Below are 16,602 nucleotides of genomic sequence, written 5' to 3'. Positions count from 1 at the left end.
CATATTAGAAACATTTATTTTCCCAGCAGATGAACTCATATACCTTTTCTGAAAAGCAGGAAGTCAAGGGGCAGCATATGAAGGTGTTTAAAATTGTATATTTAAAAATAATTAACTTCTGTTCTACATACATGCTTTCACAATGACACAACCTTTACATGACCTATACTGCCTACAAAAACCTGCTCTCTTACTCAAGCCTGTTGGTTTGGTTTTGGATTTTTGTTTGGGGGGGAGGGGAGTTGGGCAAAGTAATTATTTATGACACTGCCAGAGCTGTATATTTTCCAGGATTATTTAAAAATCTTAAATGGAATGGCCACTGCACTATGAAACCAAGGGACTGCATAAAGGTTGCTTCTAGATGCCTTAGCTGTGTTTCTCATGTTTTGGTTTAAACATAAATTTACTGCTGAATTTTTCTAGTTTGCAATTCTTGATTTTGGAAGAAAAGATATCATCTCCATAATTCAGGAGAGTGCACTTACTAGTAAAGGACCTTGCAAAACAAAACCTTTTAAAATAAATATTTTAGATATACAGTGAAAAAAAATTGTTAGTGTAAGCAACTGCATTCAAAATTCCATTGTAAAATTATTGTCATACAATTGGACAAAAATATATATCATGTAAACCACCAAAATTCTTCAAACTTAGAATAAAAATTGTGTCCAAAATACTGCTTATAAGGCCTACAAAGAAACAAGTTGGTAAAAGGAGTTGTCCAAAAATTCAGAAAACAAAGGGTCTTAGTAGTTTTTAGAAATTCACAATCATGGAAAGGGAAAAATTTAAAAAAGAAAATAAAATTATATATATAACCAGTGATTGAGCTTGGCCTGCAGGAGAAAAGGAACAGATTTGACTCTGAGGAGTAAGTCTCCTAAATTCATACCTTAACTGGTTCTATTATAACTATAGTGTTATGATAGCTTAGAAATGTCATTGGGTGTATAACTGTCTAATTAGCATTGAATATTAAATACATTACCATTATTACGACACTAAAATTTTAAAAATCTGAAAACTGAGTATATTCAAAATAGGAGCATTACCCTTAGAATCTAACAGAGAAAGCTATGCTAACCAATTAGCAAAAAAATCTGCATTACCTTACTTTTTTATTTCAATATTTATCACAATATCCACATGTGAAAAATCCATTCACTTCAGAAAAACTAGCCACATATTCAGCTGATGCTTTTATAGAACATTCATTTGTCATTCCAAAGCTCCCTAATCAAATGTTGGAGTGCTACCAAAATAGTTCCAAATGTCAGTGTATTTTCCAAATTCTGATTATTATTTCAAAATGGTACTTGACTGATCTTTAAGCTATTTTAAGAACAAAATTTCTCATGATGTATCGCGACCTTGAATTCTCTTTCAGCTACCCACGGAAAAACAGTAATTTTCTGCTTTAACTCCCACAGGTCAGACCATGAAACAAGTCTTTTCAGATCTTGGCTCTTTCCTCAGTAGTTCTTCTCCCTTTTCCCCTACTCCACCCTGTAGACAGGTTATGAAGTCATGATATTCTATACATCAAATTTTATTTTTGTACAAATCTGGACAATGTTGTAATCTAGCACAGAAATTTCACAAAGACCTCAGATTGTCAAATTAAAGAAGTTTTGCTAATATTTCCCAAATATAATTACCTGTTCTGAAAGTGAATACAGTGTACAGCTGGAGATAGTGTGCTTGCCATAGCACACTACACCTGCATTGTTTTCACTCCCAACGATGCTATCAACACAAAATGGTAAGTATTCCAATGGGCATTTCAAATAATCCATGTTTTTTTATAATTTTAAATGTTAATAGCACTTCAAAACCTGTATTCCTCAAATTGGCCACTGGAAAATTTCAGTTTAATGGAGATAATAATTAATAATGAATTTATAATGCAATTCGGGTTTGGAGGGCCTAATTAAAATTAGGTGCCATAAAGTTCATCATTATCTTGTCAAAATACACAATAAAATTAAATTAAATTCCTTTCCTTCTGGCCATTTTTCTAAAAGACAGGTTTTTAAAGATCATCGAAAATTTGAAGGACAATTGAGTTTCATCATATCCTTAATGGTCGAAAAAGATAGGAGATAGATTTCCCCTCTCTTTGTCCCCTTTATGTTATCCTCACAATAAAGTTAATAAATTGTGGAAATATCCACTTTTTGAGAGGTGTGCAGGAGAAAATTTGTTCATTTCTGAAGGAGGCACTGACATAGTACTGGTCTCCCACCCAAACAAAGCAGAGATGACTGTGCAAAGCAAAGGCAACCACAGCAGCAAGTGACAGTGGAGAAGCTTTCCTGTTTACTGTCCTCTGAAGGGTTTGGTGTAGAACAGACAACTGGGGAAAGTGAAAAACACCATCCCACACAACATCTTTTCCTTGCTGTGAGCAGACATCATGAATTACATAAGACAACTGTCCATATTAAAAGGAACATTGCAAATTTGTCATCACAACCCTGTTGGAGTAAACACAGCTAATTTCTCTGATTTACATCTCAATGCAGCCCCAAACATGCTTTGTTTCTCCACTTCTGGAGGTGGCTAGGAGCTGGGACCTGGGATCCAGAGATGAATACTTCAGGCATACTTGTAATTTTTTTGTTGTCAAAAAATGGTGCATATAAGTGCAGTGTAAGAGAGGGGAGCAAGGTAAGTCTATAGAATACAGCTTTGAGAACAGGAAAATTCCTAGAATTACAGCACTGAGTAATTGAATAATTGAGTAAAGGAATATTCTTAGAAAGGAATATTCTTAGAAAGGAATATTTTGTGATGAATGCTCCCCAAAAGGCACTGGGCACCATGAAAACAAAACAAGCCAAAACATGTCATCTTCTTCTGCCTCTGAATAAACAGGGATTTTTCCATAAATTGATGAACTCTCCCAAGACAGCAGCTCAAGCTTTAAGCATTCTCCTATCCAGAAAACTCACAGGAGCAGGCAAGGCAAGTGCTCTCCAACTGGCTTTTCAGTGAAGTGCTATCAAATATTCCCAATGATAATGCAGATTAAATATCCTTGTACAAATATATCCCAGAAGAGGAATTCTTTAAATACTTGGTCCTGATGGGGACCAATACAAGTGGTGTGTATGATGTTGTAGTTTAGACTTCTCTAAGGACTGACTGCATAAAGCAATAAGCAATGGTAGTAGCAAGGCTAAAGGAATGGGTTTCTCCAGCCCATTATTCTCTCAGCCATGCCAGTCCAATCACTTGTAAACCTGATTATGGAAACATTCAGATCACACATGCTTTCTTGCTTTGTTTAAGTAAAATACTGATTTGCTTTCCTTCCTGACTGACAAAGAACTGTACCAACACAACTGAAGAGATAGTAAAAAAAGGTGCAAGAGTAAAAGGGGTTGAAGTGAAGGGAGAGGGTGCATATGAATGACTTGGGATGTTTTTACTAGAGAGTACATCACTCCATCTAAGCATTCCCTTTAACTTTGATGTCACAGGAGAAGTAAAATAAAGCTCTTAGGTGAACTGTTGCTGTAAAAGTCATCATGGATAAAGGAAGGCAGCAGAAGAGTAACAGAGGTCAGATTTAATTTAAGCAATGCAATAAATCAAATCTAGAATGAAAATATGAGTCTCCCCTGCTGGGAGAATCAACTTCTTGGCCCAAACCCATTCTTTTCAATCATGCATTTCAAAAGGAATTTTCATGTGCATTTAAATTCTAATCTCAGAGTATTCTTCACTCCATATTTAGTGTATTTGAAAAAAAAAACCAAAAACAAACAAACAAAAAAAAAACCAAAAAAAAACCCTGAAAGAATGTTCGAGGAAAGTGTGATCAGCAAGAAGCAGAGAAAAGACTTACTGTCTCAAGAAATAAGGGGAATCAGAAGTAGAGGTGTGCAGTATGAAGATCCTAAGACCAGAACAAAAAAAACACTAATTTAAAGGGTAGTATTTAAAAAGCATAAAAGGTGCAAGATTAGGAATGTTCAGGCAATTTCTGCCTGCATGTAATTTTTTGGCTCATCATTAGAAACCTCCAGTGATGTGGTTGGTCTCGTGTCAAAAAGGCAGTTGGCAAAGAGAAGGCTCGTTGCAGGCATGAGGATAACTTAAAAAAATTAAATCATGACACTTAAGAGATAGATTAGCATTCTGACTCCACCACACTCCTGCACAGAATGAAAGATTTATTTGAGAGACTGAGTATGTTATAAATTCTTCAGCTGCTGTAAGGATATCTACCTTATTAGAATGTATTTGTTTTACATAAAACTCATTAGAATGAAGAAAGAAACTGACTATTTGCCCCTAAATCTGAATATTGTATAAAATACTGTGTCACACTTGATTGGGTCATTTTATTGCCATGTCAGCTTGTGAATGAATATTTCAAAATATTCACTGTGGCTAAAAGAGCCTTCCATTTTATACACTCAACTCATAAATACTTCAGCTTCATCTCTTTTCTCAAATATTGTAGTGCGTAAAGGCAATTGGTAGGGGAGAAACTCAAATTAAGGAGGTGTCATTAAAGCAGTTACATGATTTGTCAATACTTATGTTGAGTTTCTTGAGCATGAAATACTGTACTGCGGAGTCACTGCCAAGTACAAATTTTACTCCCTCCACCAGGTTGATTTTTTTTTTATGCTTACTTCCCTTCCACCAAAGGAAAAGCTGCATTAGAGGCTTACACTCAGTTTTATAACTTAACCCTACCTACAAGCTATACATCAATACAGAACTAATTGTGCATAAAATTTAAATTCCATTGCACTGCTACATAAAAATACAAAATGCTCCAGTGGTATAATGGCTGGTGCTGAGTTCAATCCATTAAGGGTTGCCCAAGGCAAGTCATACAATGCAATTACTTCTCACATACTCAAACTACTTTCTTTCACAACATTACTTTTATTAGGCAAATGTATAAATCTAATTTTAATCCACAAGACCATCTAGAATATTAAAGCAGCACTCATGGCTTACCTTCACTAAGTGTAATTAAAGATATTTAAAAATTGAGTTTGGAGGAATGATTCTAGTGCAAGAAAGAGCTAGATATTGCCCTCAAACTAGATTATAAAATAGATATTAGAGGAAAGGAAAAAAAAAAAAAAAAAAGGCTTTGATTCAGTATGCTCACTTGTTCTCTCTTTTTCACTTCCCCATTCCTTCTGGAGCAAGAGGTGTTTTTTTTCCAGATGAAGGTAATGTGGAAATAGGACTATGGACAAGGAGATGTCCCTGCTTCAATATGGGAGGCAGAAGTGCTGAATATTCATTGCTCTGCACCCTGTGCATTCATTTGGATGGCTGTAGTGTTGCTTTCTGCCTAGAAGCATTTATACTCACCCTGCACAGCTGTGACTGATGATGGAAAGTGCTGAAACAATGAGTGAACCAGACTGGCTGTGTCAGCAAGAAACCAGAGCCAAGTAAAAATCTCTGCAGGAAAGACAAAAAATAAAGTGCCACTCACAATCAAGTGGGATGTGGAACTGAAGAGACTTCTGCTTTGATCTGGCACCCCTCTGTATGATACCATGATTTTTATGACCTGCGTGGGGAGAGGGTTTATACCAGTGCCAAGTAGACCTGCTCCTTCAGCAGTAACAAAGGATTTTAGAGCCTCTTCTATCAAGCATTGACTCTTGACTGGTGAAAAGACATAATGGATAAAAACTGCTATCCTAATAATCCCTTCTGAATATTAACAGTTTTTAATGAACCCATACAAAATGCACTCTGATCTTCTGGTTGTTATTTTGGGTTCTCTGGTGCATAACTGTTATCTATGTGCAAGGCAATGACAGGTACAATTTAGGTTTCAGGAATGCAGAAAAATGAAATAACAGAAATTTCATTCCTGCTGTTTAAACGGAAATACTGAGGAATCAAATTTTCAATAATAATTAGAAAAAAAAAATCTACAGGAAAAGCTGTGATAATTCCAGGAAGAACCCAAAAATGTAAAGTGCTGCGGCCCTCATCCAAGAAATCACCTATTTTTTTTTTCCTGCAATGAATTTGCTCTGAGTATATTCTGAATTTTAAAGAGGTGTCCAAATGCTTTTGAATTGATATAGCTAGCTTTTGTCTGGATTAGGCTGGCAGATTTATAAAGTTTTCTCCCGTTTCTTTATTCTCCAACCTTGTTTAGTAAACTAATGCTGATACCTGAAAGTGTCTCTTTGTTAATCTAAGTGATAACTTGATGCAAATAAACAGGGCTCTCCTCTCAAATCTCAGTACATGTAAAAGATAGTTTAAAGTTTAAAAAGCTAAACATAAATATTTACACAAAGTATACTGTCATTTACTAGTTCAAATGTGGATATATTTCAGATTAAATGGTTCTTGAATGAAACAACTACACAAAGATCAAATAATGAAACACATAGGTGACTAATATAACTTTATGTTTTGTGACAATTTTTCTATTACCATTGTGAAAATAAGGATTACACATAATTTTTAAATTCCATATTTTTTCTATAGTTTCCAATGCAAATTAATAAAACTTTAATATATTTTCTGGTCTAAAATATTTTTTTTTGCTTCCATCAAATACACCTTTTTAGGCTTGTCTCTTTTTACATTACTTTACAGAAAATGTAGTAAACTGTGATAAAATATCAGTCAAATTATATTGACAAGCAGAAAGGGACTAAATAATTTTGCAATATGTCCTGTATAATATATATATCTCTTGATTCCTAACTCTAATGGAAGAACTAGAAAATGAAACTAGGTACTCCATCCCATTAGTGTGCTTTAGGTAGTTAAGCTCCTTACTCCTTGTCCCAAACCTTACAACCTCATGCAGGAAAGAATCTTTTCCAACATGCTCACAGAGCATGAAATTCATTAGAAATAAGATTTTTTTCCTTTTGTCTACTTCCCTGTAAACTTTTGTAGTCATCTCACTCCCTTCTTCTTCATATGCCTTGGAAAATCTTCCCCACAGCAATGACTTCCCCATAATTTTTTGGTGTCACTGTATATAATCTTTACTATTTTATAGTTTTTAGTTGTTAAACTTCTTCAGTCAAAGAGGGAGTAGGGTAACTGCAAAATACAGAAAACTCATAAAGTGCTATAATCCTTGTAAACTGAGACATTCTAATTTACCTTGTGCTATGTTATGAAATATCTGATCTCTGGCCTAATCCTATAAACATTTAATTGGGTCAGTTCTAGATACATCATCCCAGTGGCTTAACTATAAGATTTCTGGTAAAGAAATGACACTTCTAGGAAGCACTTTATGGAAATACAGCTAGATACAACTTTAGACATGAAAGGATACCATGAACTGAAAAATCAGACTTGGGAATTTCAAGGTAACCTTGAAGCATTGGGGGCAGTATATTTGCTGAAATAACTAGAGCAAGAAAATGTGAAAATTTAATTTTCTTGCCATCCAATGGAAAAAAATTACATTTTGAGAAGATGGTCTCAGTGGTTCCTAAATATTAATATTGACCTAATACTGGTAGGTTTACTGGCCAATAAAAAACAGAGCTTGGATATAGAACTATAAGCATCCCTTCTTCTCCAATACAAAATTATGCAGATCTACCTTGACATTCTCTTGGTGCTATCATTAGATCCCTAAAGATCCTCTCCTTTCTAGGCAAGAGTTTATCATTCTGTTACACTGTTGGTCTGAATATGGGTAGGAAAAAACAGATGATAAAAACTACAGCAGTATGGATCCTCCGTGAGGTGCTTATTTCAGTGAGGGTGCTCAGTAAATCATAATAAACTCTGTGGGTCATCTAATAACAAAGATCTCAGAAGATTGTTTTTTTTTTCAAGCTATGAAAGAGCATCTGGGTCCAAAGCATATGTTATAGAAAAGGTAAACATGAGCTCTTAGCTGTAAAAAATGCACTATTACAGGTATTTAAATTTGCAGAAATGAACATAATGATCCTGGCCAAATGCAACTATTACAGCTTTGTATACTAGAGCTCCAAGACTAACACTGAAAATCCAATCTGTGTAGTGTCCCTAGTCTTAAAAGCATGTTAAGAAACTGAACAGAGGGGAGAAAAGATCTACAAGAATTATTATGGCCTGAAGAAAATCTTACAGTGATGAATTGAAGAGCTTAATCTATTACTCTTATTAAAAAAGAAGATTGAAAACTGACTTGATATCAAAGGATAAGCACTGCCATCAGAAAAAAACCCAAACAAACCAAGACAAAAACCCCTGGATAATGCATGATACTATAATCTAGTGGAGACACACTTAATGAGAACTCTTGCTGGAAGCTAAGGCCAGTCAAATCAAAATAAGGATGAAGCAACGAAGCAGCTGCAACGAATCTTTGCAAGAAGATGGCTGATTAACCTCCTCGAACAAACTAGAGAGAAAACTGGAAGCTCCTTTGTGACTTCCCAATACAAATCCAGTGTCTTTCTGATAGTTTTAATTTTGCCAAATAGTTATGCTTTGCCAGATTATGGGATTTCAGGAGTGATACACATACAAATGTGCTAAATACAATGGTCTATGACACATATCAGACTAAATTACTTAATTATGTGTCTTAAAATTAAAATCTACTAATCTATTAAACTGGAATACTGATTTGTGTGGCTACAGTCCAAACAATGTGATTCAGAAGCTGATGAGCAGAGAGGATCACTAGCAGAGGAACCATTGAGACCCAGCCATGTAAAAGGGCTAAAAGATACCAGAAGTCCTTGAAAGATGTCTCTGAGGAGCATTCCCTTGGCATTGACAAAAGTACTGCATGACCTATCATTACAGGCATGATACTAATTGCTTAAAGGTCCCATTCATCCTTAGGTGACTCAAAGTTGCTAAATTAACAAACAGTGAACACTTTCCTCCTTTGTCCATCTTCTATTCCTAACATTTACTTGGATATTCATATTAAACAATTTGAATAGAAGTTGAAGAGACCAGGGGAGCAGAAAGGGAGCCTAAATAAAAATCATGTTTATAATGTGATGGACTTCTGAAATCAAAACAAAGCAAATAAAATATAAATCAATTTGTTGATATATCAAACTAGAGAAATAAATTTATCAGAATAAAGCTGACAGTCTATCTTTATTCTTAGAGATTAAAATGTACTTCACCACATGGAAGAACATAGTGCTATGAAATTAATAAAAAAATGTAACATAAATGTTCAGTCTCCACCTTGTATGTTTCAACAATTTAAAAATCAGTCCTTTCCAAACTTCCTGGATCATAGAGTAATCTATCTTCGAAATTAAAACTGTAACATTAATGTGTTAGTTGTGAGTAGGTAGTAAAGGTTCTGTGGACCATCTGAGGGCTGCTGTCCAGCTGGGTCACTGCTTGCCTGTCTACAGAATAAGAAATACCATCTAAGAACAAAGTTACCTCAAAACCTACAGCCTCAGAAAAGCAGATACTCCTTACACTAAAAATTGGGGTGTTTGAAACTATTGGTGCAAGGAAGTAATTTTCACTTTTCATGACACAGAGGAATAAAGTAGAACAATTAGCCATCATTCTCATTGTCAATACTTTAGCCTTCAGATTGGGTTTTACACACAGTTTTCTCTTATAGACACTGATAAAATTATGCAGTTGATTATACAAAAGTTTTTTGTTTTACAGTAGTATGAGACAGAGGAAAATAGGACTTGCCATACTCTGCTGATTGGAAATCTAATTGGTTGGTATGACAGAAATATGCATGGTTTATGCTTCAAACAATACAAATAATTTTTTAATTAGATAAAAGATGAGAAAACACACTGCCATGTTATGTGCTGATCTGTCAGACTGAAAAGTCTTAAAAGTGATGTGGAATTGTAGTGATGATATTCTAACAAGATATTTGTAGGCTAGGATGTTGTTACATCAAAGATTTTGATAAGAGATAAGTAGAGTCAATGTATCCACAGATGATTTCAATAGAATATTGAATTAAATAGGTCACTGTGTACTAAATGAAGCTAAACATGCAGAAAGAAAGAATATATAAACGTTCCTTTTAACTGATGAAATAAAGAACACAATGTATTTTGAAACATCTAATTTGGACCCTACTGTATGTGAAAGGATGTGATTTAAAAATAGCTTTAAAAAAAAAAAAGTAATTTTAATAGTTATTGGTCATCTTGTTGCACCAGGTTAAGAAAACTCTATGAGAGGACTAAAAAATTAGTATCAAGATCTGGCTTTATAGAAATGCATCTTTGGCTTTATAAACAGATAATGTTAATTCCTCACTTCCCCTTGAGTTTGCTGGTGGCTCTCTGCATTAATTTTAGCGTGCCTAACACAAGTTGAGTCTCACAAACTCAGCAAGTGTGAACTACATTTTACCAGTCTCAGGATAATCTGATGGTAAGCAGTCTATTTTACTAACTGTAAATCAGTTTATCCAAACTGTACAAAAATCATCTTTATGCCAGTGATGGTCCTGACCCTTGACTCTGCCAGACAATCTATATGGGATAGTTTGTCATTACTGCTAATAGATCATCTGTAAAATATAACACACAAATAAAATACATGCACATACACAAGTATCTCTGAAGACTTGCTTACAGAAGAAATCATTGAAAAATAATTATATTTGGCATAAGTTAAAAATTAGAGATAAAGTAACAAAATATGGTACAAAACTATTTACATAAATTATTTTGATACAGAGCAAAGGGACAATTTTAGACTATTAAGATGTGATTTTTTTTTCCCCTTTAATTAATTCAATTCAAACTTTAAGCTATACTTTTTTTTCTCTTTCCTGTTTTCAGTTAAGTTTAGTATTTGCTCTATTTAATGTGTTTTCACAAAGAAAGTGGGCCCAATAAGGAGCCACTGCCTCCAAACATACTTGTCATGCTTTGGAAGGCCTGAAAGTAGATGAAAGGTAAAGGAAGACAAAATGCAAGAAAGATAAAATACCAAACAATTGTGTCTTATACATAAATAATTGGGTAAGTTTGCTTGAAGTATTCACAATAGCCTTCATGCATAAGCAATATCACTCTTCACTATTCATGGACTGTGTTTACTTTTTACCCTCCTCAAATCTGCAGCAATTTTTTCCTTGTTTGCATTTCACAGAAGCCTTCTGGCTTCTCCTGTGTTGCAGTCTGTACTGCAGTGATATGTAAGAATGCATTTCTAAAAGCATTTGGTGAAAATTAATGGGAAGCAATGTCATATACTGTAGACGCTCAATGTAGATGACTTTGGGTTAATTCTTCTCAGTGGTATTGCCCAGCATAATCAGAGCTAGACAAATACACTCACTGGGAAAAAAAAAAAAAATTGGCATGGAACATACTGATTTGGTTGATTTGTTGAAGAAAATAGAATTTTAATCGGACATTTGCTGTGTTAAATTTCTGCAATGCTCTTGTGTACAATCACATTTTTCACTGCTGCATGAGCTGGAAAGCCATTTTCTTTCTTCATCAATTCTGTAACACCTCCATATTCACTCAAAGCTGATGGAACAACCATTCATTATTTCCCTAATACTTCAGTAAGTCTATTTATGTGGAAAGCCAAAGAGCTTTATGAATGAAAAATACATGAGACAGCTTGTTAAACATGAAGGAATTGCATAATTCCCATAACCACATAGACAGTCCTAAACTTTTCTGGGCAAAACCGAGACTATTTTAAAAATCTGCTACTAAACTTCTTGACTTGCTGGAATAGTAACATACACTCCAAATGGGGCTCATTCCTGTTGTGCTTGATCCCAGTTCTGCTGCTTAGTATGGGTATTATGACAGCAAAGACAATTCCCACAGAAGGAAATTGTGTCAAATCTCAATCTGCTACAGTACATTAAATTTCATAGGTTTAATGCTGAGTCCTGTAGACACCAGCACAATTTTCTTTGGGTTGTTATTTAATAGGACATAAAAGTGTTAATATTTTGACTTGATGGACTTGCTTTTTCCTTTCAGGAACAGACAGTTATGAAAAGTTATGGTGGTACATTAGTTACAGTAATTTGGTTTTGGGACACAAGCAGAAACAAATAAAATTCATTAACAGAGCCAATAGCTATAGCCAAAGCTAATAAAAAGGGCTAAAGGCAATTTATAAAAAGGAGTATTAAATGACTACAAAATACAGAAAATTTAAAGTGATCTTAGGAGTAACTGAAACAATATTGTTTTTCCAATACTTTGGCTAATGATTTTGATTTTAAAACACTTAGCAATATATATAAGTAGGGTAATGCAGAAATTCCATTTGATATCCTTGGTTCCATTCATTTATTTACTTAAAATGTTTATAAGACATTTGTTAATAGGCATCAGATATGACAAATGAACCAGTCCAGAAAAATTGACACTCCCACTATAATTCTGGGTCTATATCCAGTTCTGAATTCTCTTTTCTTGTTAACGGTGGAATAGCCAGTGATGCATTACTTTAAAAAGCAATTCTATGTTGTTATGCATGATTTTCTGTACCATTTTCTTTTTGTCTTCCAATCATCTCCATGTAGAGCTGAATCATGATTCTGACCTCAATAATATATCTAAATTTTTTTGAAATGAGTGAAATGGATCCCAAGTAACAATGCTGAGGACACTACAGTGAAAAAAGAAAAAGAGGGATTCTAGAAGAGGCAGTGAGAACTAATAATAGTAGCAGTAATCAGTATTAATTTAAAGCAGAAAGAGACAACCTTATTTATAAATCAGCATGCTACATGCCAGATTCTTTGCTTGAATCTGGAAAGCAAAATACTATACTGTTTTCACTATACCTCATGCAAAAATAGCCTGACAGCTGACCTGGAAATGGACTCAGGGACATCATTGGGTACATATCATTAGTGAGAACACATACAGCTTTGTGTTCCTTGCATTATCTGGAAAATATTCAAGACACTATGGGTTACAGAAAGCATTCTAATGATATGATGTGTGTAGTCAGTGGAACTAAGCCCATTAGAAAAACCACCCACCACACAAATTTATGTGCCACTTACATTACTGCTTCTTGGCTGTGGGTGGGATACTACATTTTCTAAGGGAAACAAAGACCAGCATTTTATTGCTCTAGGAACTGAAACCTGAAACATAAATATCAAAAATAGTTGTAACTAAAAGCAGGCTCTAGCACAGGGATTCTTCTCCATTAAACAGCAGATAAACTTAGCTCTCTCCTCTTTAATTGTCAGAATGTTAAAAATGCCTGTGCAGGCTTATCTAGACAAAGAGGATAAATCCCAGTAAGCCACAGCACGAAGGGGCAGCAGATCTATAAACACTCTTGTTTCATTTTGGCCACTGAGTATGTATTCCTTTTGGAAACTGCTGTAATATGCCTCATGCAGATGTAATTTTAGGGTATGGGACTACAAATTTCCACAGGAAAAGCTGACAAGGAACATACAGATTGGTAGCTGTCAGGCAGGTAATTGCCTACTCTCTCTGCTCTTACATTAGGGTAAAGGTAGCTTAACCATAGTTCATGAATATTCATAACATTTCATCATTGCAATACCAGAATGTTTCCCATGCCATTCAGTAAAAAGAGCAGATCTCATAACATTCAACAGGGTTCAGGAAACTGGCAGCACAACATCTATCTAATGAGTATTGACACCAATAACAAGCTTTTCAACTTTTAATGACCCAAGAAAAAAACTGGAGAAAACCAGAATGTCACAGTTCATATCCACTTTCACAGTACAAAACTGACTCTCTGAGTCAGTCGGTTGCTCTGAAAGGAGCAGAAATTTCTCTGAGAGCAGGAACTGAACATGGCAGCAGCACTTAAGACAATAACAGTACTCCTTTACACATATTACAATGAGTGAAGGCTGTCATCTTCAGACAGTATCTTATAATTTAAAATTCTGCCCTTTATCAAGAAATTTTTGTCCTTTACCATCACAAGACACAAGCAAAAAGCAAGGGGGAAACCACTCACTTCTAAAATAACATATTTAAATTTGACACTGCACTTAAAAAAGCCTTAGTTTGATGACCCAAGCAATTGCCTCAGAAAAATCTGCCATGGGAATTACCAAAACATCTACAATTTTCATCCATTACTACATGATGATACTGTATTTTTGTTTCAGACATGCAACACTTAAAGAAGACCCCTATATCTATGCTCACACTCAGATTTTCAATTACTAGCTTCTAGACCAGCTAACACTTCTGGAGTACCTTTCTTTGGAAAAGGTCAGAAGACTACAAAAAAACAACAACTAAAGCAAAAACCCCAGCTTCCAAATTCAGTGCAATTCTGATTTCATTTTGCTGGACATAGCATTGGCAGATGCAAAGTGAAGTGAAAGTAGATTCCCTGGTCAGGGTGTCCTAAGATGCAGATGGCTGGAGAACCATCTTCCAGCTGCACATGGGAAGCTGTAGAGGAGGAGGAGGTGCTGCTATAGGCTTGTTCTCACATCCTGATATGATTTTCTCATAGTCTTTCTCTTACTGTTCCTTGAGGGAAAAATGTACCCAGTTGCATAGGAGGACATCATAAGAGACAAGAACTTTGGTTTGACTCAGTATGTCAAAAAAATAAAAAGGGGAAAATAAAAAGAAAAGAGAGAAAGAGAGAGAGAAGGACCCCAGTAACTTGATAGTTCCCACTGTACAGTTTGGGAGAACACAAAACATTTCCCTTATGCTTTCTGTCACTAGAAAAAGAGTTCTATGAAGTGAACCTAGAAATCATACATTGTTTTGTAGAATTGAAACTGAAAGGTACTGCAAAGAATTAGTGATTCTTCTCCAGTTAAGGAGATTTGCTAATTGTATAAAAGACACTCTTCAATTTGGAATTACTCTGAAAATCCTAACTCATACCATTACATTTTCTGCCTCTCAGGGTGTAAAAAAGCTAGCTTTAAGATCTGGCTTATTTGAGTCAGAGAGATCTTCAGCTCAAGGATAACACCGATTTTGGTTTGGTAATATTCAGGAGGCTAGCAATAAATAAATACAGGTAAAGTAAAAGATTTCACACTAAATAATATGTACACTTGGCAGTACTGTAGGGTCAAAAGAACTCAAAGAGAGGAGAACACTGAGATGAACTGAGCAATTCACAGCTGCTGGAGTCTTGTTTCAAATCATATTTATCTCCACTAGGTGTTTTCAGATAGAAACATCAAGGTATGATTAAGAGTCTGCTTCATGTCTTCTGGAACCTTCTATGCTGCAGACACTGGGTCTCATTTTGAATCAGAACAGTAGATATCTAATGTCCTAATCCTGGTCCACGGCTGATGTGTGGACTTTCCACCATTCTGCTTGTTTGTAAGTTTACTTCAGATGTGGGATAGCAAGAAACTGGCTGGCCATTTGTCCATTTTCTGTCTTTAAACAGCTTGAAATCCCAGAGAGCAGAGGTGTGGAGTAGAGTCCTTCTCTGAGTTCCTGCCAGCATTCAGCTGTTACAGCCAGCATACATCCTTCCCTTTACTCCATTAAAACCTTTTCCTCTTTATTCTGTTTGAAGATACTGGGACAGAGGGGCTTTGACTTACAATTGCCCCTTTAGTGAGAAAACAAAAAGGTCTTGCAAGTAATAATGAATTAACCTATATAGGTCCTCCATTGTTCAATTCAAAAGAGCTCTTGGAGGAAATGGGGGAAAACTGGGCTCTGGTAAAGGTGAAGAAGCCAGACAATAAAAAATGAGAATGTGAACGTTAGAGGAAAGTGCAGCTGCTAAAATCTTCAGCCTTTTATAAGGAAATTAGTCTGTCCATGAATTCAGATATGAAGAGTTATAGAAAAATATTTGCAATACATCCTTTCAGATTTGTTTGTTCAGAGCAATGACAAAGGAAAATACTCATTTAGAAGAAACCAAATTCCAGCCTGCCAGCAGACTGTCAGAAAAATAACAGAGAGAAAGGATCCCATCCCAACATTATTCTGCTGGTATTAAAAAAAAAAAAAAAAAAAAAAAAAAGCCTGGTCTCACTCACTAGCCTTTCACAAGACCCAAACAGATCTTAGATAATCAGAGAATCAGACAAATGGTTAACAAATTTGGAAGTAGAAAGTATCATAAGGGCAGAAGTAAAAACAAGTAAAAGTAGTGGAGCTAAAAATCAAGAAAAAGACTAGAGAAGAGCATGAAAGCTGTTTCTGTTTGTCTGTCTCACTCTTTTCCCACTCCAGGGTTAAAAAAACCCTTTTTTTCTTTGTCTTCCAATGTATCTTGTACCTCTGTTGCTGCAAAATTGCACTGCTTACTCATGTATTAATGAAACTGTTGTGCTGTTACACAAAAGGTGAAGTTAAATTCATTTGTCTATATATTGTTACTGAGAAGTAATTGACAAAACAGCAACAAACCTAAGGAAAGGACAAGATTTACACATAATATTTGATGCAGTTACCAATTTATAGATAATTTGGACTTCACATGCTTGATTTTTTAATCTTAATCATATTAACATAATATTATTTAATATATTAGGTAGCTTTATATGTTTTATGTACAAATATGTACTGTATATAACATTATCTATCTTTATGTCACTCCACTGAACCTCTTATGAGAGCAAAAGCTTATTGTTGCTTAAATAGACTGAAGTTTTTGAAAGGGAAGAGAATTGATGAG

At 35.0% G+C, this 16,602-nt stretch overlaps 1 protein-coding gene across 7 annotated transcripts in view; it reads right to left on the bottom strand.

The window, feature by feature from the left end:
- The window catches only part of PRKN (parkin RBR E3 ubiquitin protein ligase), a 709,059-nt gene that overhangs the window by 156,097 nt on the left and 536,360 nt on the right, over positions 1 to 16,602 (bottom strand). For 5 of the 7 annotated variants that reach the window (XM_030269580.4, XM_030269582.4, XM_030269581.4 and 2 more), the window contains one exon: positions 5,353 to 5,445. The exons of the other annotated variants lie outside the window; for them this stretch is intronic. In XM_030269580.4, the coding sequence (XP_030125440.3) occupies positions 5,353 to 5,445 (93 nt within the window). The remainder of the gene's footprint in view (positions 1 to 5,352; positions 5,446 to 16,602) is intronic. 7 annotated transcript variants of the gene reach the window in all.

Source organism: Taeniopygia guttata, chromosome 3, assembly GCF_048771995.1.
Source record: "Taeniopygia guttata chromosome 3, bTaeGut7.mat, whole genome shotgun sequence".
NCBI lineage: Eukaryota > Metazoa > Chordata > Aves > Passeriformes > Estrildidae > Taeniopygia > Taeniopygia guttata.
Note: the sequence above shows the minus strand (reverse complement) of the source record. Positions and strands in the feature narration are given on the sequence as shown.